This window comes from Aphanomyces astaci (genome assembly GCF_000520075.1).
Source record: "Aphanomyces astaci strain APO3 unplaced genomic scaffold supercont1.4, whole genome shotgun sequence".
NCBI classification, from domain to species: Eukaryota; Oomycota; class Saprolegniomycetes; order Saprolegniales; family Verrucalvaceae; genus Aphanomyces; species Aphanomyces astaci.
Window position 1 is genome coordinate 665,288 of NW_009798267.1, and position 25,144 is coordinate 690,431.

The 25,144-nt window shown below is 52.3% G+C and overlaps 8 protein-coding genes across 14 annotated transcripts; 2 read left to right on the forward strand and 6 right to left on the reverse strand.

Annotated features, from left to right (window-relative positions):
• Positions 1-1,810: 1,810 nt before the first annotated feature.
• On the forward strand, positions 1,811-2,051 carry H257_02373 (hypothetical protein; the record flags this gene model as incomplete). The annotated part of the gene is made up of 2 exons (XM_009825974.1): positions 1,811-1,848; positions 1,922-2,051. The coding sequence occupies 2 exons, from the start codon at positions 1,811-1,813 to the stop codon at positions 2,049-2,051; spliced, it is 168 nt and encodes a 55-aa protein (XP_009824276.1).
• H257_02374 lies at positions 2,014-5,534 on the reverse strand. Of its 2 annotated transcripts, XM_009825975.1 has the most exons (12): positions 5,465-5,534; positions 5,367-5,424; positions 4,997-5,315; positions 4,792-4,939; positions 4,603-4,718; positions 4,509-4,553; positions 4,341-4,412; positions 3,715-3,930; positions 3,443-3,667; positions 2,508-2,902; positions 2,281-2,443; positions 2,014-2,227 (listed from the first exon to the last, which is right to left on the reverse strand). In XM_009825975.1, the coding sequence occupies exons 1-12, from the start codon at positions 5,493-5,495 to the stop codon at positions 2,129-2,131; spliced, it is 1,887 nt and encodes a 628-aa protein (XP_009824277.1). In that variant the 5' UTR covers positions 5,496-5,534; the 3' UTR covers positions 2,014-2,128. The 2 variants fall into 2 exon arrangements, with proteins under 2 accessions (XP_009824277.1, XP_009824278.1); XM_009825976.1 differs by having other exon boundaries at positions 2,014-2,443.
• Positions 5,535-5,598: 64 nt separating this feature from the next.
• Positions 5,599-6,296, reverse strand: H257_02375 (hypothetical protein; the record flags this gene model as incomplete). The annotated part of the gene is made up of 4 exons (XM_009825977.1): positions 5,599-5,856; positions 5,914-6,065; positions 6,127-6,216; positions 6,278-6,296. The coding sequence occupies 4 exons, from the start codon at positions 6,294-6,296 to the stop codon at positions 5,677-5,679; spliced, it is 441 nt and encodes a 146-aa protein (XP_009824279.1). The 3' UTR covers positions 5,599-5,676.
• Positions 6,297-6,314: 18 nt separating this feature from the next.
• H257_02376 (hypothetical protein) lies at positions 6,315-12,099 on the reverse strand. 5 transcript variants are annotated; one of them, XM_009825982.1, is made up of 18 exons: positions 12,039-12,099; positions 11,648-11,985; positions 11,408-11,596; positions 11,013-11,337; positions 10,646-10,964; positions 10,287-10,421; positions 10,129-10,199; positions 9,883-10,042; positions 9,471-9,595; positions 9,288-9,408; positions 9,013-9,239; positions 8,868-8,959; positions 8,395-8,496; positions 7,963-8,344; positions 7,249-7,664; positions 6,843-7,190; positions 6,725-6,799; positions 6,315-6,679 (listed from the first exon to the last, which is right to left on the reverse strand). In XM_009825982.1, exons 1-18 carry the CDS (start codon positions 12,071-12,073, stop codon positions 6,420-6,422), a joined length of 3,720 nt encoding a protein of 1,239 aa, XP_009824284.1. In that variant the 5' UTR covers positions 12,074-12,099; the 3' UTR covers positions 6,315-6,419. The 5 variants fall into 5 exon arrangements, with proteins under 5 accessions (XP_009824284.1, XP_009824280.1, XP_009824281.1 ...); XM_009825978.1 differs by having other exon boundaries at positions 6,315-6,799; XM_009825979.1 differs by having other exon boundaries at positions 6,843-7,664.
• Positions 12,100-12,263: 164 nt separating this feature from the next.
• Positions 12,264-17,400, forward strand: H257_02377 (hypothetical protein). The gene is made up of 3 exons (XM_009825983.1): positions 12,264-15,525; positions 15,698-17,044; positions 17,098-17,400. The coding sequence occupies exons 1-2, from the start codon at positions 12,296-12,298 to the stop codon at positions 17,022-17,024; spliced, it is 4,557 nt and encodes a 1,518-aa protein (XP_009824285.1). The 5' UTR covers positions 12,264-12,295; the 3' UTR covers positions 17,025-17,044; positions 17,098-17,400.
• On the reverse strand, positions 17,061-20,254 carry H257_02378. 2 transcript variants are annotated; one of them, XM_009825984.1, is made up of 10 exons: positions 19,299-20,254; positions 18,841-19,023; positions 18,702-18,781; positions 18,595-18,650; positions 18,484-18,543; positions 18,304-18,433; positions 18,151-18,257; positions 17,635-17,761; positions 17,385-17,526; positions 17,061-17,335 (listed from the first exon to the last, which is right to left on the reverse strand). In XM_009825984.1, the coding sequence occupies exons 1-10, from the start codon at positions 20,188-20,190 to the stop codon at positions 17,160-17,162; spliced, it is 1,953 nt and encodes a 650-aa protein (XP_009824286.1). In that variant the 5' UTR covers positions 20,191-20,254; the 3' UTR covers positions 17,061-17,159. The 2 variants fall into 2 exon arrangements, with proteins under 2 accessions (XP_009824286.1, XP_009824287.1); XM_009825985.1 differs by lacking the exons at positions 17,061-17,335; positions 17,385-17,526; positions 17,635-17,761 and having other exon boundaries at positions 18,014-18,257.
• Positions 20,255-20,706: 452 nt separating this feature from the next.
• H257_02379 (hypothetical protein) lies at positions 20,707-22,339 on the reverse strand. Its single transcript, XM_009825986.1, has one exon. It carries the CDS (start codon positions 22,315-22,317, stop codon positions 20,872-20,874), a length of 1,446 nt encoding a protein of 481 aa, XP_009824288.1. The 5' UTR covers positions 22,318-22,339; the 3' UTR covers positions 20,707-20,871.
• Positions 22,340-22,406: 67 nt separating this feature from the next.
• H257_02380 (hypothetical protein) lies at positions 22,407-23,567 on the reverse strand. Its single transcript, XM_009825987.1, has 3 exons — positions 23,171-23,567; positions 22,876-23,125; positions 22,407-22,820 (listed from the first exon to the last, which is right to left on the reverse strand). Exons 1-3 carry the CDS (start codon positions 23,545-23,547, stop codon positions 22,557-22,559), a joined length of 891 nt encoding a protein of 296 aa, XP_009824289.1. The 5' UTR covers positions 23,548-23,567; the 3' UTR covers positions 22,407-22,556.
• Positions 23,568-25,144: the final 1,577 nt, after the last annotated feature.

The following is a 25,144-nucleotide window of genomic DNA, read 5'->3' on the forward strand; positions in this document are numbered from 1 at the left end:
ATAATATTCCCAGACGCACTAACACATGCAACAATAGACAAATGAAAACTTGGAGACACTGTCTTTGCCCATACATTCTGCGAACCCTTTAGCGCAATTACCGTACTCGACTTCCGGCGCGAAGCAAACGCCGTCTCGTCCATGTTAAAAATGCGGTCGGCTGTGAGCTTGTTCTCGATGACTGTCTTGTGCACGGAGTTGAACATACGATCGACGCCGGCTTCGTCGACAGAGTTTCGCGCACGCGAGATTACTTGGGCGACCCTGTTTGTCAAGTTCTTGTGTCGAGCTCGGAACTTCTTGTACCACCCGCTGGTAAGCGCTGTTTGGAGCGGGTCGATACGGCGCAGCATCTGCGTGGCCTTGACAAGGACGGCTTGACGGCTGGGAGGGTACCCGTTTTGTTGCATGGCGCCAATCCAGGCAACCAGATCGGCTTCGCAGGGCTGCGGAATTGACGTCTTTGGGCCTCTGCGCTGCGGGTCTTTTCTTGTTCCGGCACGGGACTCACGCATCTTTCGCATGAGTGTGCTGTACGGAATTCGTGTCTTCAACGACACGATCTTGCCACATTCACCTGCGAGCACGGTCAGCACCGCTGCGTCAAGTTCCTTCGTTGTGTAGCGACTCCGAGGGGTGGGCATGGCCGCGCAGTACCAGAGGTGATCCAATACGATAAAATTCGGTTTCGCGCGTCACTGGTATCGGTTTTTAGAGGTTATCCCGCCTAATATTTTTGTTATTTGATTGGCTAATTCCAAGAGATCATAAATAGGTCCGTGCGTCGTAAATAGATCCTTTACGTTAGTGCCGTTCGTTGGCTGCTTGTTTTGTACGCCGTCGTTGCTACGTGCATGAAAATATGTGGGGGTCGATGAACCTGTTTGTTGCAAATACCCATCCTTGTCCATCCCCCGTTCCGATGTGTCCTAACTGCAAGCACATGTCAACTCATGGCCAAACATGTCATTTCATGGCCAAAACACGTCCAAAACTATCCTTTCATGGCCAAATCAATGTCATTCATAGAAAAATGCCAATTCATTGCCACAAATATCAGCACAATGCCCATTTGCATTCCGGATACAGTATCCGAAAGGCAAGTATACGCTGCTTGTGCGGGGACTTCGATCGCAAAGGCAAAGCCGGGGCCACTTGCAAGACAAGATGCTTGCTGTATCATTTTGGACGCGTGTGATAGTGAGACTCTTGGCCTGTCCGAGCCCGAGAATGGACTCTTTGAGCTTTACCTTTCGGTATACCACTAACGTAAAAGTCCAATTTAAGAACACTTTTTCTGGACGCTGCCGGAAAAGGGGAAAGGCTTGTAACTCGAGTCGTAGGTATCGGATTATAATTCTAGAATATGTTACATGAAGCCAAAATCCAGGTCTATTCGGGAGTTATGAATGCGATATGATTCCTATTATAATTCATTATCAATCACATCACTTTGTCCAGAAGTGGTGCGCAGACAATAGTATAAGCCTACTACCTGGCATCGAAATCTCTAAATAATCAACCCATTTGTCATGTAGTATGTGTCAGTCAACCAACGCGAGCATCTTGCTCACGACCAGTCCATCGTTGGTCAGCCCTTGTCAGTCCACAGCAACTCCAGTCACCCAAACTAGAGCTAAGGTTACATGAAGGTTGCGAGTTGGGAATGACGATCACAGTGAATTGAAAGGTGCGATTGGATTGGCCCAATTATGTTCTGCTGAGTGTTGATTGGACGCTTCGGAATAAACCACTTTCATTGGTCAATAATACCACAAGTAATCCATTTGCAATCATTTGCACAGTCAGCATGTTCCTCCCGTTCCGCAACATCTCGACAAAGCAAAGGTAACAAACTACATGGAGCGGGTTCGCATGTGTCTGTCGTCGCCAGCACCTCACGTCGTGTGTGTCTGTGTAGCGTGGCAGCCATGGGGCTTTGCGTCGGCCTCGCGTACTTGTCAAAGTACCTCGACCGATTGATCGAGCAAGACGCGGCGGTCGCGTCGAAGACCAAGGGCACGGTGGCGTGGAGTTCGTTTGAAAAGTAAATGTATCATCTCGTGTATCCTCATCAGCCTAGGCTAGGCCACAGCAGCATGCATGCACGTGCAACGACTAGATACTGTTACGTGTGCACTTGGTTGAGTTGCGCCAAAAACTCGTTCGGGGTCAGCAGTTCCGTGCAACCGTACAGCACATGCCGCGGGTGTGTCGCCGGTTGCGCCTACTCGTACTCCGTCACGAATCTGTCGACAACAGCTTCGTTCATGTGTGTACCTTGGCATACGCTTGCAAGTTTTGGTACTCGTTGTAGTTGCCGCCGCCAATGACAAACACAATCACGTCGCGAAAGGGCGTGCGCTGGCGCGGCACTTGTCCGCCGCCGCCAGCTTTGATCTTTGGGTCCAAGTACAGGTAGCTCTCGTCTTCCGTGTTGGGTCTACATCCCCATCATCATTCCCATATCATCACCATCATCGTTGTCCACATGTGGACGGTCATACCGCAGTTCCGAGATGGCGTCGGCGACGCGAGTCACCTGGAGCTTTTTGTTCTCGGGAAGAAAGTTCTTGAACTGTTCCGCGGCTTGAGTGAGCCAGCCTTGGGCCTGGCCTGCAAAGCTCCCCGCCCAGTTGTTAGCCAGCCCCTTGAGCTTGGCCGCGGCGGTCGCATTGTTGTTGGACGCAGAGTCCGAGAAGGACGAGCCGACACTTGCGTGCTTTTGGAGCGACGTGTGCTGCTTGATAAACTTCCACGCAGAGTCGAACGCCGCCAGTGGACCCGTCGTCGAGCTTCCTGGGGGTCGCAGAATCGCTTCAAATTCGGCAATCTCTCGGCTCGATGCGCCTGTCGTTAGGTAGTAAATCATGAGCAGCCGCACCTTGTCTTCAGCATTGCCCTGCCATACAAGACATACACCAAGATGAGATAGACCCATTGAACCCAGAAGATAATCTTGTGATGAGCTCGCTCTTGATATATCGACGTGTGCAAGAGATATCGTCCATATATACTGTACTTTGATACACAACAAGCGATTGCCAAGTCGATAGAGTCGAAATTGGCCGACAGACAATCGATATAACCCCCCAACATGAATCAAGTAGCCAATCAAATAATCCATAAACATCAAATTAGTGTGTGACTGAAATTAGTGTGACCTTCGACACGTTTTGATACGATATATTCGAAATTGGTCGACAGACAATCGATATACGACCAATCGATATAACTCCCCAACATGAGTCAAGTAGCCAATCAAATTATCCATACACATCAAATTAGTGTGTGACTGAAATTAGTGTGACCCTCGACGTGTTTTGACAAAGTCAAGAACACGATGTATAGATTTGGCGAAAAATAGGAACAAAAGTCCAAATTTTGGGTAAAATGACAAAAACTGTAAATCCGCACAGGAACTGGTAACTACTAATGATACCTTTTCACTGAGCAGCGCCACGACTTCGGCGGCAGGGACGTTGAACCCTTCGATCAATCGCTGCTCCAACATGGAGAACTCGGGCACTTGGCGCGTCGTGACGGCGTCCATGGTCGCTTGAAACACGTTCGTGTGCACTTCGAGCGTCTTTTTCATCTCGAGCAGCGCCGGCAGCGTGTCCACGGCGGCCGCCAGCTCTTTGGTGCTGTTGCCGCCTCCGCCAGCCTCGTGATAGCATGGTTGGAGGACGCAGTCAAAAGCGGAGGAATTACCTTGGCCGAGATGTCCTTTTCCTTCTTGAGCACCACCTTGAGCTCTTCTTCGTGACTGGCAATCGCATCTGGAAACAACAGACCGGCCGTCGCGCTAAAGAATTTGTCCGCTTGGACGTCCAAGTCGTGCGACTTGTCCACGACCACGCCCTTGTCGTTGGGGACTCTGAACGCCACACGGTTCAGCTTGATGCCGAGCATGTCGTCCACCAATGCCTGCCATAAACCATCAATACTCTGTATATATATATATATATGTATATATGTATATATATATATATGTATATATGCAGGCACGTCGAAAACACCCGTCGATCGATATGAATGAGTATACTGGAATGTAGCGACGTGAACATGTCCACAATCGAATATATATATATATATTGGTGGAAAACATTTCAATAATATATATATATATATGTATTGCTCGATAACATTTCAATAATATATTACAAACCTATGAATAGGAAAGACAGGCAGGTCCAAAACACTCGTCGGTCGACATGAAGAGTGAACAGGAATGTAGCGACGTGAGCATGTCCAGAATTGAATATATATATATATATATTGCTGGACACATTTCAATTATATATATATTACAAAACCATGGATGACAACGGGTATACCTGGTACGTGGACGGATGGTGGAGCATCGCCGTCAAGTCTTCGTTGCGGTCCAGAATGATGAGCACGGGGCGCTGGAAACATTAGGATCAATAATAGTAAGCCCCCCAACCATCCATCCAATGACGAGTCCATTCATGGGCAAGTGTTCTAGTCGGATATCAACATACCTGAAACGACGAAGCAGCGTCGTTGAAGAGTCCACTGCGCTTGGTCTACATCATGCAAGCATGGGAGGTGTCAAGTACAGGATCATCGTCATACCAAATGGTCGCGCAGGGTTTGCGTGAGGCGTTCCGCGACGAGGCGGGACGGGCCGTCGGTGGGAGGACATCGGATGACAGGTACAGTGCCGAGGGTCGCCAAGACGGAGAAGAGGCCTGCAGGTCAAGATGGAAAGGGGGGGGGTGGATGGATGGATGGATGGAGAGAGAGAGAGAGGGGGGGGGGTACCTTGGGCGATGCTGGACATGGTGGCGTCGATGGTCGCGTCGGACGAGTGCGCGTCGTTGCACGCGACGTAGCTGCCTGGTTGATTCAGAGAGAACAGCTGGGGCTCGAGCGACACAAAGTTGGCGTGCTGGTCAAACACCTTGGAAATCTACGTACGCCAACGTCGTCATAACGACACGGCGATTGTAACGATGCAAGGACAAACCATCGCAGTGCACCCGGCGTCGACGCAGCCTTTCGCAAACGTTTCCAGCTTGTCGCGGGGAATCGGCGTGGCGAAGTTCAAGTGCATGGCGCTGTACAGTTCCTTGGTACTGTCTTGGATGATGCGCTCGAGGTTGGCCGTTGTCGGCTGGACAAAGTAGATCGCCGGTACGTCTGGGATTTCTTCGCGATCGTTCTCGAGCAACATGTGCAACGTCACGCCCTTCTTGCGCAGCTCGTGCAGCTTCAGGATGGGCGAGATGATGTCACGGCAATAGTGATCGTACACCAACACCTTCCACTGCTCGCCCCATCGGTCACTACGCACATATATCACATTCACGACTTCGACAGCCGGTCATGATTCGTACGCATTCGCCGCGTCCGATCCGCCATCAACGTTGAATTCCAGCATGCGGAGCAACATGTCTGCATGCAAGTGAGCCCACGCATCATCTTCATGCGTTACCTTTCTGCTTGTCTTGCAACGACACCGCCATGACTACAGACAGATGACGCGTATCTCGGTGTACTTTGAGGCAAAATGATTTATCCGGATAAGTGTGGGTTTGATCCGGATAACATATTGCGCGAAAGAGTGGAGAACATTTGTGGTCGGTGAACGCGCCACGTCATTCAGGATTACCGCCAAAGCTAACTAACTGGGCAACTCCAACGCAACTACTCATCGCGATACTCTGTGGAAGGAATGATCTTCGGAACGACAATGTGGCGATGCTGGGATTCGGCGGCGGCGCGCTTGAACAGCGCGGCTTGCTCCGCCTTGAGGTCGGCGTCGTCGTCGGCATTGTGCGCTTTGGCCCGTGACTTTCGCTTCTTCGACGCGCCAGCTTTCTTGGACTGGACATATACATGGTACGAGGATATCAACACATTAATTGAAAATGGGTCGACTACCTGCGAGTCCTCGAGGCATGGCATTTTCGCATGCAGGCCTGGAAACGCTTCGAGCGCTTGCAGCACATGACCAGGCATCATTCGCACCAAGTCATTCTTTGCTTGGCCGCGCGCAATCTCGTTGGTTCTTGCCAGGAGCACGCGAACGAATTCTATCATGCAACGTCCAAGAGCGAGAAACCTCCCAACCGTTGCCGTCATGTCGAGCCATACCTTCAGTGCATGCGGCAACGACGTCCACGGCGCCGTTTGTGATCTCGGCGCCCTCGGGAACATGCTTCGCTAAGATATCCTCTAGGACTCCTGCGAGGTACACATGTACACAAGCTGCATGAGAACCTGGACATCTTCAAGGTGCTCTCACCATTCGGGATTCCTTTCATTATTGCAGTGCGACCGAGTTGGTTTTGAAAACAAACGTTTTTGATTGGTTATTGCGACAATAAAGTGTTTTCATTGGCTATTCAAAAATACGCATGTCTGATTGGTGGATTCAAAGGTGCAATCTACTTTTCCACAGCGAGAAAGGTCGCAATGTCGTAGAGAGCGCGGCGGACGGCATGTGGCGGAGCTGCATGCTTCCGGTAGACGAAGAAGACATCACCTCCATCCTCCTCTACGTGATCGAATCCACATGCATCAAAGACAGCATCGAGATGACCCCCCAATGGCGCCACATTCTTTTGGAAATACGAGTTGGTTGCTTTGATCTTGTGGAAGGTCTCGTTGTCCGGCTTGTCAGCGAGGTTTGTCAGGTATCGCACCACTACCACACAAGTAAGCCTAGGGGCAAAAGACGAGCTAGCGTTACCTCCTTGCGCTGCAAGCTCGACCGCAGCTTTCCCTTGCGATGCCTTGGCTGCCTTCAACGTCACATACACGGGTCCTACATATACTCTGTCATTCATGTTCTTCGTCCTTTTATATACCTCGCGGCGCCGGACACGAGAAGACGACAGGTTGGTTGACGTGGTCTCCGATGTCAAAGCTAAATGCCCGCACCATGTACCCAGCAGGAATGAACACGTCAAAGGGCCCGCCGCCGGTGCCTCCCGCTGTGAGCGACCGTCCAAAGTTGGTGGTCACGCTCATCTGATCCATCCACGCCCCGCGGCGTCCTCGCACTTGGACGATGAACTCGTCTTCCAACAGCTGCAGCGTCTGCTTGGTCGCACCCGCCGCCGTCGTCGTGGCCCACGCCCGTCCTGGCGTCACGACTCCAGTGGAGGTATTTGCATAAGTCAGTTGGACGCCATCAAAGAAATCACCGCTCCACACTACAACACCCAAGCATTCTCGATGATGCTTTATCCTGAAGGAGGAGAAGGATCGTACGATGGACGGCCAACACGCGATGCCCAGAGTCTTCTGACGCCACCGACTCTAAGCACGTGACCGACGGATCGACGAAATCGTCAGCGCCGCCCGCCACGAGTCGTGGGGAGGGCACGGCGGCTCGGGCCAGCGCGTGGAGCTCCTCTGCCGACAACGCTCGCGTGACGAGGGCGACGTGGCTCAGCAGCGGCAACACGGACGAACGTGGGGAAGGCGCGACGGCAAACTCAAAGCTGGCGAGTTGGATAGGATTAGTCGTCAAAGGGCGGGTTTCGAACACGGCGACGCCGTTCACAAAGCACGTCACCACCCCCGACGCGGATACCAGCGCCATGTGGTACGTGGTGTCGACTGCTAGCGAGTCGCTGGCAGAGGACCCCGCGGCGGTCGTGTCGGGAGGACCAAGCCATTCCAGCCTACGGTAGTGTTATGTGGTATTTATGCTAAACTGGAGTGACACGGAGAATGAATAATCGACACAAGGAAAAGTATTTCACAAGAATGAAGCGGCACAACGATTTAGCCATCGTGAACGTTTATGTGTTATGTAAATTAGTGTGAGTACACGAAAACACGTTTTTACTGTCAATACAACATTCCGTACAAAGTATCGATATATATCGATAGATTTGGCGAAATCAGCACAAAAGTCAACCAAATTTTGGGTAAAAGAACGAAAATACAACGACATGGTCATCGGAGAGCAACACATACGTTAGAGCGTCCGTGTAGGCCAAGTGGAACAACAAGGGCTGGTCTGGGGACGGTGATAGATGCAAGAACGGCGTCGACGGCGCGGCGTTGGGAGGTCGTAGCGCCTCCACGGCCTGGTCATGCCATCTCAACAGCCACTGCAACGTCCAAGAGGTCGAGGTCGAGACCCCGGACGACAGCGATCGAGGCGGAGTCAAAGGCACGAGCTGAAGCCCAGTGTTGAATCGACTAAACTTGACCGCGAATGGCTTTTGCACAGGGCAGTTGACGTTGATCCCGTGGCGCCCGCGTCCGGATGCATCCACGACCAGAGCCGACACGTGATCCTGTAGCGGCCAGTACAACGCCAACGGCAGTGCCAGCAGCGACGACTGGAACGATCCTACGACCAAACAAGGCGATTGGACAGGAACGACTTTTAGTAAATCGTACCTGGTTCCGAGCAGGTTAACGCCGTGAGACCTTGGGCAGATGCGTCTTGGAGATGTACAATCGATTGAATAGAAGTGGCCGAGTACGAAGTCAAGTCAAACCCTATCAAAGACATATATTGCAGATATATATTACTTTATTCAATGATATTTGTCAAGTCAATTTGAATGTGGAGTCACTTGAATACTAAAAATGAGCACAACCAAATCGACTGACCAATCAAATGCTAGAGCATTTTCAAATGGCCAATCAAGTTATCGAATAATTAGTATGTGACTTGAAATAGTGTGAATGGCTACACAAATTTTACAAATTTCAGTACAAAAACTCGACCGACGGATTTCGCGAAGTAGCAAGCACATATCTCCAAACTTTGGCAGAAAGCAGCACAATACTATTAATAGTATATATATATTACGAAGCCGAACATATCTTCAATATATGGAGGGTAGGGATATATGGGAGTTGTGTACCTGGTGCTTTCACGTGCGAGTGCAAACAGAACGGGTTCACACACGAGTCTGCAAAGCTGCAGCCCTTCCCTTGCAGCATACGTTGCAGTAAACTAGACAATAGGTCAACTTGTAATTCGTCTACAGCTATCCCAGCAACACCAACCTGCGCAACTCTTGATTCACGTCCAACACGGACGCCGCGCCAGTGGTCAGCGTCGACGAGACAACAGAAGTCGGCGGCGGCTCGGCACTGCCGGACGCATTGCCCGATTCGACGCGGGCATCGCGCCATTCCTTGGATCCAGATACCCGTCCGACGGTCTCATGAGTCTTGGCTTCCTTCACGGCCGCCAACTCGACCGCTTCCGCCGCTGCCCGCGTCGCCAAAATCTAATATATATATGATTAATATTATAATATTCTATCCGAAATACGCACGAGTTTCCGATCGGGCGCGTGGGTTTTCGTGGCGTTCAAGTCACTCAATATGCGCAATAGAGACGGTTCCCTCGCCATCGTCCGCCGCTCCAGCATGGCGTCGTAGTCCCGCGTGTATCGTCTAGTTGTCACCCCCATGGCATGATAAGGTCGGTCAACCCATATATTCCAAGGCGTACGTACCGTGCCACGTCGACGATTTCATCGACCGAAGTCGCAAAAATGTACGTCAAGTGCTTGCCCCACCCCACTTCGTACGTCAGCGGGCAATCCAGCTGGTCTTCGCACGGGTCGCAGTGTAGCCATCTCTATCGAAAAATAATATATTAAAATAATACTATATAGTGTGAATTCGTAATATCAACTGCCAATCCTTTGGGCGTGTAATCAATACTGAAAGTTCCGATTGGTTGTTGAATCTCTTTTGTCCGAGCCAATCAAATTCATACTCAAATTGGGATTAGCCAATCACGTCGATTCATGATGGCGAAATTTGATTGACTGGATCTGGCTCTTTCGTTGTACATGGAATCAATAATATAAATAAAAAATGAAAACAAGTGCACTGTGATCATGGACTTTTGATATAGTTTACCTCGTGGTGAGAGCTGTACACTTCGGTCCACACGTGGTCGGTAAAGTCATGGACGTAGCGCGCATCGTACCCCAATGCCCGACAGCACAGCGTGAAGCAGTTGGCCCACTCGCCACATCGCCCCGTGCGCGTCTGCAGCAGTTTTGTCGGGTCGTTGTACCTGCAAAACAATAATAATAAATAAAAATTAAAAAATTGAATTGCTAATTCCATCACTCGACGAATGTGAAAATATTAAAAATATACCGAGGGAACCGCGTGATGGCCTGGCACAACCGGCATTCATACACCTCCACACGCCCCGCCTCGCCCGCAATCTACCACGTCACCTCGTTGTTTACATACACTCCCGTCGTTGACACACATTCTTCTTCTACGGGTCTTGAATGCATGTACCAACCAACCTCTTCGGGAGTGACAGGGCCTTCTTGGCGAATGCTGAGTGTGTCGGGGGCCCCACACACCCGACAAGCAGGGGCGTTCATCCACGAGAAGAATTCGTGCTTGAACCACGTAATCAGCTGCCGCAGCACTTCGATCTATCACCACAGCACTCCGTCATCATATTCGTTTTGTGTTGTTGATTCTAAACTAACCATATCGGCAAAAGTATTTTTAGCCAATCAGATTGCAGAAAACCATCCTCAACGTCCCCAATTAAAACAATTAGTGTTTAACTTCAATTAGTGTGATACCAATCATCATCACAGAGATATCCATCGATAGATTTGGCAAAGTCCAACTGGAGTCAAGTTGGTCCTACTTCGAACGTGGGCTGGGGCGTCGGGTTGGCTCGCGCTCGCTCGTGCAGCCGCGCCAGGGGAATCGCGGCCAGCGCCTGGGCTTGGTAGTCCTGCCGCTCGTACTTGAGCGTGTTGTGCAGCTGCCCCGCCAGCATCTGCTTCAAGCGGGCCTCTTCCCGCTCGAAATGGATGGCGGCCGTCGCGTTCCATGACCGACGGAGCGTCGCATCGATGTGTTGCGCGGCCACGATCTGCTGCTGCGATGTGAGGTGGGTCCATGACGTGGCGCTCTCGTGACCCCCCGTCACGCGAGGTTCAAACAGACACTCCCCATGCTTTCTACATCATGGATGTAGTACTAGTACTTACTAGTAGTAACTACTATACCCGCAGACAAACCCAGCGACGGGGTTGAGTTTGTATCGAAGAAACAGCGGCGTGGTGCCGTCGTTGCCTCCATTCAGGTCCACCTGGGACAGGACGAACGCCCCCGGATCACGAGAGGATGACACGTGGAGGTCGTGCAACGCCAGACCGGACAACTGCCGCCATGCGTCCGCAGCCAGCCGACGGACGCAGAGGTAGATGCCGATGGAGCTGATCGTGCCATGGTTGAGGTTCACAGGCAGCACCTCGTACCCGTCGACTTGTGGGGGCGCAGTTGGCAGGCCGTGAACAACCTTCACATGCGATACGGGCCGACGGTTCCCTCCTGCAAATCACACACACTTCTGCGTTACAAGAACATTGTGGTTGTCAAGGAAGGATTGGTAGGTGGAGACCTCGTTTGTAGCACAAAAACACAAACGGTCCCGACGCTGTGTGGTTCAAATCCACGTTGAGCTTGGTGAAACCCAGAGGTGCGGGGACGTCGGCAGCTCCCACGACGACCGCGAGGTCGCAGATGAAGGATTGCCGGATGTGATCCCGAGTATCGGCAGTGTTCTCGACGGCTTCAATGAAGGAGCCGGCTACAAATGGACGTGAGACGAAGATGGAAGGGGCTTGGAAATGGAAGGTACAGGTGGAGACACAGGTGGTGGCGCATGGCTGGCAGATCGCCATGCCGTGGAGATTGTATGCCGGTTGCGCGAGTGGAATGTTTGGAGCTACAAGGCGAGTGCAAATGTCTTTCCAATCGGAATCGATCGACGGATTGAAGCATGACGAGGGGGTTGTCGAGTCAAGAAGCAACAGCCAAGGTGCTGATGCAGTGAGCGAAGCGATAGTGTCGTCGAGTGTGACTTTGTGACCGGTCGAAGTCACGAGGACCTGCGAGTCGACGTCTACGCCCAGCAGCGAATACAGCTGAAAGCACAAGACCGCGGCAGTGTCGTTGGCGTCAACTTCCAGGTCATACCTACGTGCATCGTCAGACTTATCCTCAATAGTAGCATGAGGAGTGAAACGCACTCGATGCCCGCGTAGACGACTACGATCAGCGTCATGACACAACGAAGTAGGTATCCACGAAATAACGCCAAATGTCAGTTTATAGTTTTGTAATTACTGTATTACTAGTAGTAATACTGTAAATTTGGTAACATACTAGTAGTAGTACTATTAAAAATACTAAACAATTCAATGAGCGCGTTATATTAATTTGCGCAGGTGACCCGCTGTAGATTTTGAATTCCACGAAAAGCCGCGCCTTCCGATGGAGACAGTCCATGGTGCCATCGTCTCCTAGTCCATACCATTCCCTACAGGAAGACCCGTCAATGCCATCGACATCTCGCCGCAAGAGAAGCTTCCGGGTGTTCCAAGAGTCATCAACTCTACTTCGCACCCGAGGGTATCTCATACCACTTCCTGTGACGGCGAACCCGTTGCCAGAGCTATTGGAACCTCGGTCAACGACCCCCACGTTTCTTCCCCGCCCCAGTTCCTTTGCCAAGATGTTTCATCGCAAACCCAAGCCCCACCTTTCGCGTCTACCATCCATAGATCCAAACGCAACACTCAGCAACAACAACCGTCCAGACAGCAGCAGCGACATCGTCCTCCACATTCTCTCAGAACCACGAGCCCCCGTCGTGCCTGCTGCCCCCACGACAGCTCCATTGCCATCACATTCGGTTACTTGCTCCATTCCAATCGACCTCTACTACACAAATGAGTTCCACACCACATTGAGCACGTCAGTAACTTTGTCCGGATGGAAGGTCCTCGACGCCGACCTGTCGCTCTTGTCCTCACTGCAACTATCATGTGCCAATCCCAGTCAGCATCTGCAGCATATCTATCTCAACGAATGCTCCGACTTCACTGACGCGGGATTGACGTCCCTTGGCGGCTTGCCGTCCTTGCGCACCCTGCATTGCCGATCTTGTCCGCAGCTGCTCGGCCACGGCCTCTTCGCCTTCACATCGTCCGCATCTCTCGCCGATCTCGACATTTCAAGCAACCCCTGGGTGCACGACGCTGTGTTTGCCTTTATTGTTCGGTCGTTTTCCAAACTGCAATCGCTACGCATTGCCCATTGCACTCAAGTGACCAACCAAGGTCTGTACGCCCTTGCCGACCGCCCTCACAGCTCCTTCACCCCACTGCTTCAGCTCGACGTGTCCGGCTGCATCAAGCTCTCCGACGCGGGCCTCCTCGTGGTTCTCACCCACTGCCTCAAGCTCGAGCACATCACCATCGCCCACCTCCCCGCGCTCGAAGGCATCACAATGTACGCCGCACTTCCCCAGCAGCGGCTCTCCCCCTGTCTGCTCGCCCACGTCGACCTCAGCCACACCAAATCGCTTCATTTCTCTGTCCTCCCAAACATCGCCAAAGGCTGCGGCCGCCGACTCACCCGACTCAACCTCACCCACACCCACGGAGTCTCGGACGCCGGTCTCATGGCGTTGGGTAAGCACTGCCCGCACCTCGAGGTACTCACGTTGAACGGCTGCTGTGACATCACGGACGTCGGCGTCACCCACCTCGTGCAGTACGTGCCCGTACTAAGCGAACACGACGCCGACTTTGAACTCCACCCGACCACCGCCCGATGCACTCAGCTGCGCGCTCTCGATCTCACCGGCTGCGTCCTCGTCAGTACCATCGGCGTGGTGGCGGTGGCGACCCAGTGTCAGCACCTGTCGACTCTCGTCCTGCACGGCGTACCTCACATCGACAGCATCGCGCACGTCGAGCTGGCGGCGCGCTGCCGGCTCTTGGCAGACGTTGGGGTCACGGGGATGCTCGTGTCCGCCGGGGACAGCACCAACTTCTTCGCCGCGCCAAAGCTTCCGCCTGCCAGCTTGCGCGCATTGCTCGTGGATTCCACCGCCACAAGCTTCAATTTCACCAAAAGTGCATGTGAACCAGACCACGTGGCGGCGGCGTTGCGAGCGGCGACCTCTCGGCAGTTCAAAGATCTCCATCTCGGCTCGCTTGTGACAGACGACGTGTGCGCCGCCCTCGTCCTCTGCTTGACCGCTTGCAGTAGCAGCCTTCGCACACTCGACCTCTCCCGCAGCCGCCGCTTCTCCACGTCGTCCCTCCAAAGAGTCCTCCAAGTCACTCCACAGCTCACGTCCCTTGACATCGAGCACTGCGACCAGCTGACTAACGACCTCTTCGTCACCTTGACCCAAAGCTGTCGACACCTGGAGCATATCAACGTGGCCGGCAACGTCTACATCTCCGACATCGGCGTGTGCTGCCTCGAGCCGGAAATCGTCTGCCCTCGACTCATGTCGTTGACCATACGAGGCTGTGCCAACGTGACCAAGGCGTGCCTCGCTGCCGTCGCGGCGACTCACCCCCGAAGCCAAGTGGGGGATGGGGGGTTGGAGCCCAGACCGTTCGATATCGGGGGGTTCCTCGCCCGGCGCCGCGCCGTCCATCAAGCCGCGTGCAAAGTGATTACGTGGATGCGGCTGTGTTTGCAGCGGTACCGAGAGCACCAACTCCGGCGTCGACTGCGTTGGACCCGCCTCAACTTTCGCGCGCAATGCGCTCGACGCATCCAGCGGCGGGTACGAGCGATCCGATCTGCCGCCGCGGAGGCCGCTCAGGTGCGTCAAGCGGCCATCGACGCCGCCGTCCGACGGGATGCCGCCGCCCGCGTCCTCGTCCGGTACCTGCGCGTGTTCATGCTTCGCCTCGTCATCCGACGCCAAGTGGACGCCAAACGAGCCGCCGACGCATTCGACGCGGCAGTCCGCAAACGCTTCGTCGAAAATGCGGCCACCATCGCCATCCAGCGCGCCTACCGGTACTACCGAGGGCGGCTCGTGACAATTCAGTGGCAGGACCGACTGACGGCATACAAAACCTGTCGCCACCGCCGCGCCTTGCAGGTGCAACAGCTGGTGCGAGGGCATCGCGGTCGAGTGACAGCTTTGGCCTTGCTGCAAACCGAACAAACCACCCTCTTTGCCTACATGTTCAACGGCTACGAGACGATGCTGGCCAGCTTGGCGCTGCATCGAGTGGCGCGGGGGTTTCTGGGCCGTCGGCGTGCCGGTGCCCGACGGGCGTACGTGTCGGACGTTGCGCGCATCCGAACGGCCAGCGCCAGTGTGATCCAACGAGCGTTTCGCGCCTACTTTGCAAGCATTGCGTTGAGCCGACACTTGTTTTCGAACGCCACGACGATTCAAGCGCTTGTCCGCGGCCGCATGGGCCGTAAACAGGCGGCCTCGTACGTCCTCCAGCAGCGCTACGCGTCGGCTGTCGTGCTGTGTCTGTTGGCCACCCACAGCATTTTCCAATTGAAGCTCGCCCAGCCATGGCAAACCAAGCGACATGCTGGGACACATGTGGCCATGAGTATGCAGCGATGCTGGCGGGGGTATCGAGGCCGAGTCAAGGCCAATGCACAGCGGAGCCATCACTTGCATCAAATGTACATGGAAGACGTAAGTGCGCGGGTGTTGCAGCGGTTTTTCGCCCACATTCGGTAACGTCAATGGATGGATCGATCGTCGCTATATCATCATCATCTTGACATCCTCTTTTGAGGAAGGGCATGTGTTGTGGAGTGTTCGATACTAGTACTGACCAACCATCCCCTTAACGATTGTGGACTAACATTCTGGATCTATATGTCGGCATGCTCACATGTTGAATAGCACACGGCGGCGCCTCGCCCGGTTCCGCGCGTACGTGGCCCATCGCCATGCGAGTGCGACAAAGATCCAGGCCACGTTTCGTATGTGGCTGGGCAAAGTGCGGGCGTATGCGGTGTATTTGGGTCGTCAACGGCAGTGGAAGCACCACGTGATCCGGTCGCTGTACTACCAAGGGCTGGTGTACCCAGCGACCCATGCGTGGAGCCACTGGCGCCTCGTGCAAGAAGGCGCGATGCACGTTTTGGTGCAGTTTTACCGCCAGTCGCTGCGGTCGCGGGGGTGGATGGCTCCGTCGTACATTCGCCATCGCCACCAGCGGGCGACGCACATCCAGGCGTGGATTCGTGGCCATTTGACACGAAAGGTCGTCCAACGCTACGCTATCCAAATGGACGCGGCCGCTCGATGCGTCCAGCGGGGGTGGCATCGCAAAGTGGAATGGAAAAAATGGCGCGCGGTGGTCGAAGGCTTGCGGGACAAGAAGCGGCGGCAGGACAGCGAAGACCGGGCGAGCGGAATCGCCAAGACCCGCATGAAGCAGTTTGCAAACGACATGCTCACTCGCCAGGCCACGAGCGCGGTGGTGCTGCAGCGGACGTACCGGACGTGGAAGCAGCGGCACGTGTACAAAAAGGTGCGCGACGGTCGAGTGGCGCAATGGAAGGCCGAGGGCGGCGCCAAGCTGGACGCGCACATGGCGGCATCATGCAGCCACGCCGTGTTCCGCGCTCAAGTGTGGACCGACACAATGGCCAAGGCGGTCGCAGTGTCGCAGGACTTGTATATTGCCCAAGATGTGGCGATTGCATACGACGAGATTGTGGCCATGACAACCGAGCTCATGCCGCTCGATTTGGACGAAGAAATCGATGCGCTGGAGCAGGAATTGGCCGACTTGACCCGCGAGTGCCACTCCGAGTACGCCACGTATGAGGAATTGGCGGCCGAGGAGGCCGACGTGGACGCGTGGGTCGCGTACTTCGACAGGGTCCGCGTCTCCCCCAAACTCAAGCGCGAGCGGGAGAGCGCGCTGCAGTCGCTGGCGCCGTTCGTCACGCAAGGCAAGCGACTGATCATGGAGACAAGTCAACTGGCCAACGAATGCAGCCGACTCAGCCACGAACTGATTCGACTCGATCGAATGCGCCGCGCATTTTACGAGGCCGCGACGGACCGATTGAGCTTCGACCCGCTGCTGTACGAACTCGACATTGACCGCATGCTCGACGCGCTCGAGCCGCAGTGGCAGCCCAATTCTGTGCATTTGAAGGACATGGTGCTCTCACAAGTGGACAACCTCTTGAAACCATCCAACGACAAAAGTTAGATGCATCTACTCTATACCAGGTATGAGATGTACAATCGATTGTAGCAGACTTTGATGTTATCGTTATTTTTAGCAAGCCACCACCACCGCAACTTGCCCATCGACACGAGCAGTGGGTGGGTATGAATACGACCGTTAGGGCTTTCTGTTGTTTCCACGAACCAACGACGTGCTGCTGGTAATGTGCTGCTTGGCGCGGCCGAGCTCGACTGCATTGGCCCGTTCGCCAAACGCCAGCGAGCACTTGGACTCGTGCGCGCACGCCCCCGATGGATTCACACACACAACCAGCAGCGTCTTGGCGTGCCCCCCTGACGATGCAAAAATATATTTATATATATAAATATATATTCGTCGTACCGATGGCGTCTTGGAGCAACAGCGTGAGTTTGCTGTCTCGGTACGACACGTACTCTTGTTTGTTTTTCAGCTGCAGTAGCACGTGGCGCAGCGCCAGGAGCGATTTGTTGATGTGTTGCGCCTCGCTGCGCCTGTCGCCTTCCTGCAGATGCGGTACAGGCACCGTGAAACAAAACAGTCGTAAACGACAATTGTTTACGTCATGGACCATGCACAAACTACATCGAAACAACACGAATCATCCCCGTACCGAATTGGACGACCCGAGACGTTCGGATCCTGCCAGATCGACCAAATTGATTTTCGATTCCACCACGACACTGCCCCCACTGAGTGACTTGCTGGAATTCGTCCGTCGAACTTGAAGTGACGTGATGCTGTACAACCACCATATTGTTTATGTGTTTATATTCTAAACTGGAGCGATATGGAGAGAATGAATCGACACAACCAAATAATCAATGTACGTACACAAGAATCATCGGCAGAAGAATTGACCCAATCAGAATACAGGAAACCATCATCAACGTTTAAATAGTGTGTGACTTCAATTAGTGTGATACAAATCACCACAGGACAACATGTTCCATACAATATTCAGTACAAAGAAGAATCGATTGATAGATTTGGCAAAGAATCAGCACAAAAGTCCATACTTTGGGTAAAAGGACAATAATATATCATCATCCATATATATGCATGCAATCCAGAGGCAAAACTAGTTTGTCGTGCTAGTAGTAGTACTAGTAGCTAGTAGTAGAAGTACCAATGTGACCGAGAGCTCGTAGCGTTCAAGTCGTTGGACGCCACCGCACGGTGTCGCAGTGCCTTTTCCATCACGAGCATGCACTCATCCACGCTAGATACGGCCACCTGCTTGCATGTTGAACCACGTTGGGAACGGATGGTCGCCACGTACCCACGTGCGATGGGGGACGGTCACGCCGAGCTTTTTGTCGACGCGGACGTCGAGAGGCACGGGCGATGGGTGCACTAGGTCCATCACTTTTTCATTGTACACTTCCAACACGGACAAGTGCATTTCGATGCTGCTAGGATCATCATCAGACGATCGAATCAGAAATGCACGGAATCAGACTCAGATTGGTTGTCGTGGCACTGCGCAAACACTTGGCCAAACACGCGCGGACTCAGACCCCTACATACAAGTCGTCCAGATTGATATCGTTCAGACACACAGCAATGCTACCGGTCCACATCGCTTTCAAGACTGCCCAGCATCGTGTGGGTCTTCCCTGATCCAGTCTACACTCACAATCCCATACAATCCCACACAAAGAATCATCAGTGTCGTACTTGTCCGTACGCGAGCACACACACGTTGTACCCGTCCAACGCGGACGTAATCAACGGCTGCACTTCCGTAAACACGTCGTCTAGAATCAGAATCAGTTATATTTATCGATCCGGTCTGCGACATGGTCATCATTCGTACGCTGAGAGTGGTGCTGATCAAACACTTTGTCCACGTCGAACACCGTGTCCTGCGACACGGTCGACCCGTTCGGGCTGTGCTGGGTCACCACGACCCGCGTATCTGATTCCACACGGATGGCGGCACATGCCCCATGTTGGAGCTTCAGCACCGGTCGAACGCGGCAATACACGCGAATGTTGCCTACATAACATCCACCATGAAAAAAAGTACCTGTATTGTCGATTTGATATACAAATTTGGGTGCAATCGAATCGCGCCGACCAAACCGATCCACAATCGATCTGATTGGTTGGATTTCATTGAGAAATGGGTTTTGATTGGCTAATAATTTTGAGCTCTTCTGAGGTAGCCAATCAAATCGATTTAAATTCCAACGAGAAACCACAACACAATGAAATTTCACTCGAAAGCACAATATATATATATATATATATATATAACAAAGAAGACCACACCTCTCAGTTCCTGGATCGTGTTGTGCAAACGCTTGCGGTCCGCGTGCAGCGACGCACAAGTGGCTCTCAATGCCGCCACGTCCGCGTCGGAATGCGCGAGCAGGGTGTTCCGAGCTTGAGCTTGATGCAATGAGATCGTCATCTGGGTCATCGCGCGTTGCATTTCCATCACGTGGGACGAAAACGCGGCTTTGAGGGCGTCGTTGTCCTGGCGAAGGTGCTGGGCCAGCGCCGCCGTCGACTGGATCATGCCAACGGATTGCTCCGTCGCGCGGTCGTCGCCTTGGATGTCCTGCATCATGTCCACGTCGCTGTCATCGTTTTCGTCAAAGGAAGGCATGGGCGGCGGCGCTCGATCGAGTTCTTTTCCATGTTGCAACGCCATCACGCGACTCAACTGGGCTTGGAGTTGCTGCTTCTCCAACTGCACCATCGCGTGCTCTTCCAGCGCCCATGTCAAATGCTCTTGCGTTCGTTTGTGATGCTGGTTCGACTTGATCAGGGCCTGGGTGAGAGAATGCACACGGGACTGTAAGAACGACTGCTGGTCCGCCGCCTTGAACAATGGCGACGGGGCTGATGACGACGATGACGGCATGGCTTTGGCGTGGAGTGGCGACACGCGCGGCACAGTGGGAATACGCTTGTTACGCTGTTGACGAAAGTACTCTGGCGTCTCGGGGTAGTCATTGTCCACTGCTGCTGCTGCCGCTGCGTCGAAGGGAAACCTGGGCGATTGGCTCGTCGACAAATCGAGCAGAGTGGATCGACGATCGAGCATTGGTTTCTTCTTGGGCTGTCGACGCTGAGGACTCACATAGCTCGACGACGACAACGACATGGAAAGAGATCTGTCTCTTTTTTTGTCGTCGGTGGAAGGGATACGGTACATCTTGACGGCGGCGGCAGGACAACGGCGTCGGCGCCGGTCCAAGTTGCCGACAATTCGTCCGGCAGTGTCCTTGGATTATCCGGACAATCCGCCAATCGCCATACAAACCTCAAGTGTATTTCCGGCGCACCTCGTGCATCATGTGGTTTGAAATTTGAACCGCGTATCCGGATACCTCTCAGTACACAAGTACCCCAAATATGAAGAAAAAACAAAGAGTGCAGAACCACACGAAATATGTACATACATACATATTGTCGATTTGATAAAAATTTGGGGAGGGTGCATATCGAATCGCGCCGATCAAACCGATCCACAATCGATCTGATTGGTTGAATTTCATTGAGAAGGTTTTGATTGGTTAATAATTTTGAGTTCATCTGAAGTAGCCAATCAAATCAATTTAAATTCCAACGAGAAACCACGAAATTTCACTCGAAAGAAGTCCAATATTGTGGATATATTTCCAGAGCCCGTCGAATATATCAAATTGACGCTATTGGCTAATCCATTGTATTTTAGAGGATTTGATTGGCTCTTTCATAAAGAACAAATATATTCAACCAATCAGAACTCACGCGAGATCGAATACTATATATGTTTCGACAAAACATGCTGTTGATTCGCAGTTGTTAGCGAGATGTCCCCATATACTACTTTGTATCTCGATCGATGGTGGTACTACTGGGTCTTCTTGTCTTGTTCCTTGGCAGCGTATCGATCGTCGTAATACTCCTTTTCCGCTTCCATCTTCTTGACAAACTTCTTTTCAAACCGGTCGCGGTTCTCCGTGATGCGCGCGACAATGTCGTTCACGTCCAGCGTGCGCGGGCTCGGCACTTCCACGTAGATGCCGGCATCGCGCGCGGCCTTGTAATGCACGGCCATCTCGGCGGGGTCGTCGTGTCCGTCCCGGCGGCTGCCGTGCACCACCACTTTGAGTCGCAGCGACGCAATCATCTCTTTGGTGATTTCCCACGGCGCGTCGATCAGCACGTCGTCCACGTACCGGCAGCCGAGGACACTGAGCACGCGCTCATGCAGGTTCATGATGGGGTAGTTGAGGCCGCGATGCTTGTTGACAACGCCGTCGTTGTGGACACCCACGATGAGGTAGTCGCCTTGGGACTTGGCCAGTTTCAAAATGTCCACATGGCCGGGGTGAAACATGTCCCATGCGCCGTCGACGTACACGACGCGGGCGGTCGGGCTCGGCGCCTTGTTGCCGACGGAGAACAGCCGAAGCATGCGGTTCGTGGTGAGGAAGCGCGACGGCCGCGACTGCAGCTGCGCCGAGTTGGCGCCGCGCACCTTGGAGCTGAGCTGGGTGACCGTGTCGTGACGATGGTGCGCCTTGTTTAGGATCAGCATGCGCCCGAGGATGTCGGACGTCGACACGCCTTCGGTCCGCGGAATCGTCCGGTACTTGCCCATCTTTTGCGCGCTCTCGTACACATCCTTGCCGTCCACGACGCATGGGTCGTCGCCGTGCACGATGTAGTCAAGGCGATGCTTCTCGATCATGCGCAGCAGGTACTCGTCGTTCATGATGTAGGGACAGTGCGGCTCGACGGCGTCGACGAATTTGCAGCCCGCGACGGACGCGATGCGCTCCTCGTCGCACATGACTGGCGGTGCGCCTTTGCACTCGGTGATGCTCTTGTCGTCGTTCACCCCCACAACGAGGTACGTGCCCACCGACTTGGCTTGGCGGAACGCGTTCATGTGACCGTAATGCATCATGTCGAACGCGCCATCCATCCAAATGCGCACTTCCTTCTTCGGCTTGCGGCCGTTCTCCTCGTCCTCCGACAGCTCCATGTCCGCGAGCTTTTCTTCGAGTTCATGCACCTTTTGCGCCGCTTCCTCAAGCTTCTTTTGCAGGTCGTACCGCCGCGTTCGATGGCGGTTCCCAAAGAAGACGTAGTAAAAGATCAACGTCCCGATCACGGTCACGACAGAGATCGCGAGGCGCTCCGCGTCGGGATATGGCGGCGGCACCCCGATGCTGCGCAGGAAGTTGTGGAACTTGGTCACCACTTCTGTCACTTGTGGGGTCTGTAGTACTTCTTGCATGTACATCACCACCCGCGTCGCGATCGCATCATCGGCGGACGTGACTCCCATTTCAAGCAATCGGAAGAAAAGCTATCGACTAATATATGCTGGCATAATGCGCTTCAAATTTATTTCACATCGCATTAAAATTACATCCATTGGATACAAAGCAGTAGATTATATATTGACATAAAATATACTTCAAAACAAATCGTTTTTAATTCCAATCTCGCGCCACCACTGTCCAGAGTGTTGATCCATCACAACGCAAATCTGTGGCCGCCGTCGCCGCGGGAGCGTCCAATACGTTAATGGAGGTAGATCTTCTCGAAATGGGACGACTTCGTGGGCACGAGATGTTGGAAGGTGTCGATGTTCGTGTAGTTGGACATGTGGTTGGGATGGCCGGCGGCAAAGAGAGTGTCGAACGTCACCTCCTTCGCGGTGTATTCACGCAGGAGGAAGTCCTTGCCAAACACATGGTGGATGCGGGTTTCGTTGAGGCGAACAACGACGTTGTCCAGCCGCATCCAGTATCGCGCGAGGACATAGAACCCCGAAGGCATGACCCGCTAGATAGTCGATGCATTGAGACGACGACGGAGGGTAGATACATAAGAGACGTACGATGCGCACAGAGTAGATCGACACGCCATGGTCATGGAGCTCATCTTCGTACAAGCTGACGTCCTCCATCCACAGAATGTCTTCGCGGACCTTCAACTTTTCAAAGTCGATTCGTTCCGTCGTCGTAACCACACGGACTGCGTCGGCGGTGGTATTGGCAACTCCATGATCGTCCACGCGAGCCAACGTACCCTTGTAGTCACTGGTGTACGTCCAATCATACGAAATCTCGAGTTCCTTCACCTCATCGCTGACGACACGTGAGCTCAGGAAGGAAGGATTATCGTCTACGTACGCTGATGTGGCGCTTTGGACGCGCGCCATGGTCACTTTCAACTGTTGGGCGTCGCTCCCCGCCTTGAAATGACAGCACGACAACGCTTCGACTGCCATGAACGAAATGCAAACTCCTGACGCTTCATGCAGCAACAGCAATTGGTTTTCTCCGAACACCATCTCGGGGGGCGTCATGCCAATCGAGTTGCCGAGCACGTCCAACGCTTGCAGCGGCGTGATATGACTCTTGCGTCCTACGAACGTCCATCCGCTGTACGCGAAGGGCTCTCCATGGCCCACGACCGCTTTGGCCATCTCATCCTTTTCCACCGCTCGTTGACGGATCTCCGCCACCAAAGCCGTGATGCCTGTCGCCTTGTCGTAGAACTTAGCCATCGAGTTGGTGTTCTTCCCGCACAATTATTGTGCTCATATTTGCCAATTTTGGGGGATTGTTGAAATCACCCTGAAATCGAGCAAAGCCGTTTTATTGGATAATAATAATGAACATTGCAATATGATTGGCAAAAAAACACTAACGATACATTTGTAAACTTACAACTTGATGACATAGAATTGCACACAATGGACTTTCGTACATTTTTATAAATCATGTTGAATAAAAATACCACGAAGTCTTGACCATCAGCACATGCTACCACCAATTCTGATAGACCCTGGAAAGCCGCTAAGATGTACTACAGGATTATTCGTGGGACCATGGCACGTGGTGTGGTTGGTATGGTGGGCGGGATTGGGTGCCACGGCTGACATAGTCCTCACCTTGGCCTCGAAGAGTTGAACTGAGGATGAAATTTTAAATCCTTCGCTCTTTTATATTTTGGTGAAATTTAATTCCATGTAGTGCACCATTCAAATACAATTACGGATAAATTTCAAAATATTTATATTGCGTATTTTAATTCAATCAATACTAACAGTAGCCCAAGGTATTAATATCTCCAATCGTTCAGGTAATAGAAAGTCGTCTCTCTCCAACCCACCGTATTATTATTGCATACAAATCACAAATATCATCTAAAGCAGCCCATTTCAAGTTTAAAAATCGCTTCGTGAATTATAATTCCACACCTACCTTAGATTTTGAAAACTCTAGTGCATTGCCGAGCAATAGCCCTTCAAAGTTTGGACCAAAATGAACCCAAAAAGAGTTCAGAAAATAGATCCGTTACCTTATACCTATTGTCAAGACTGAGATACAATTTTGTTCAAACCCCAATAAAGTGAAACCTATCAATCATTTCCAATCGGAGGTAGTAGTAATATACGTAAGGTAATGCATCAATTATTGACACTGTTTTTGGTCAAGTTTTGGCCATGACTTCAAATCCCAGTAGCTCGAGAACGAGAACGGTTATTTTAATGCTGATAGCACCACAAGAGAATATAAAATGCCACCATTTTTTTTACGTATCATTGAGCATGATTGGACTATATTTCAGATTTGTATCGAAATTAAATGTTTTGAGCGTTACGCTCACGACTTTTGAGGTGAATCAATTCATGTCCTTAAAACCTTGATGTTTGTATTTGATTAAATTAATATGCAAAATAATTTGATCAAAAATATAATTGCATGCATTTCGCAACACGTAATAAACTCTTACATGAATTTAATTAGTCAGCGTAAAAAAATGCAGTCACATTTTAATTCACTGCTGTTGCTCACAACAGTAGCGGCATAGTGGAGGCCATCCACTGGTTGCGACGAGCAATACACTGCTGCTTCTTTGTCTATGGTAGCGATGGCTCAAAAGTGAGCACTTCCATGTATCACGTAGCTATGCACAACTGCCGTGACGCTCTCGTAGGCATGTATGGCGGTACAGCGTCTAGTGTTTCTAGTTGACATTCTATTTAAATACTTGTATTTTTTTGTTTGAGATTGAAAAAAACTGACCAGACTTCAGCATTGAGACGTGTAATAAAATATAGAGACGAATATTATCATATCCAATCATACAAGGCCAAC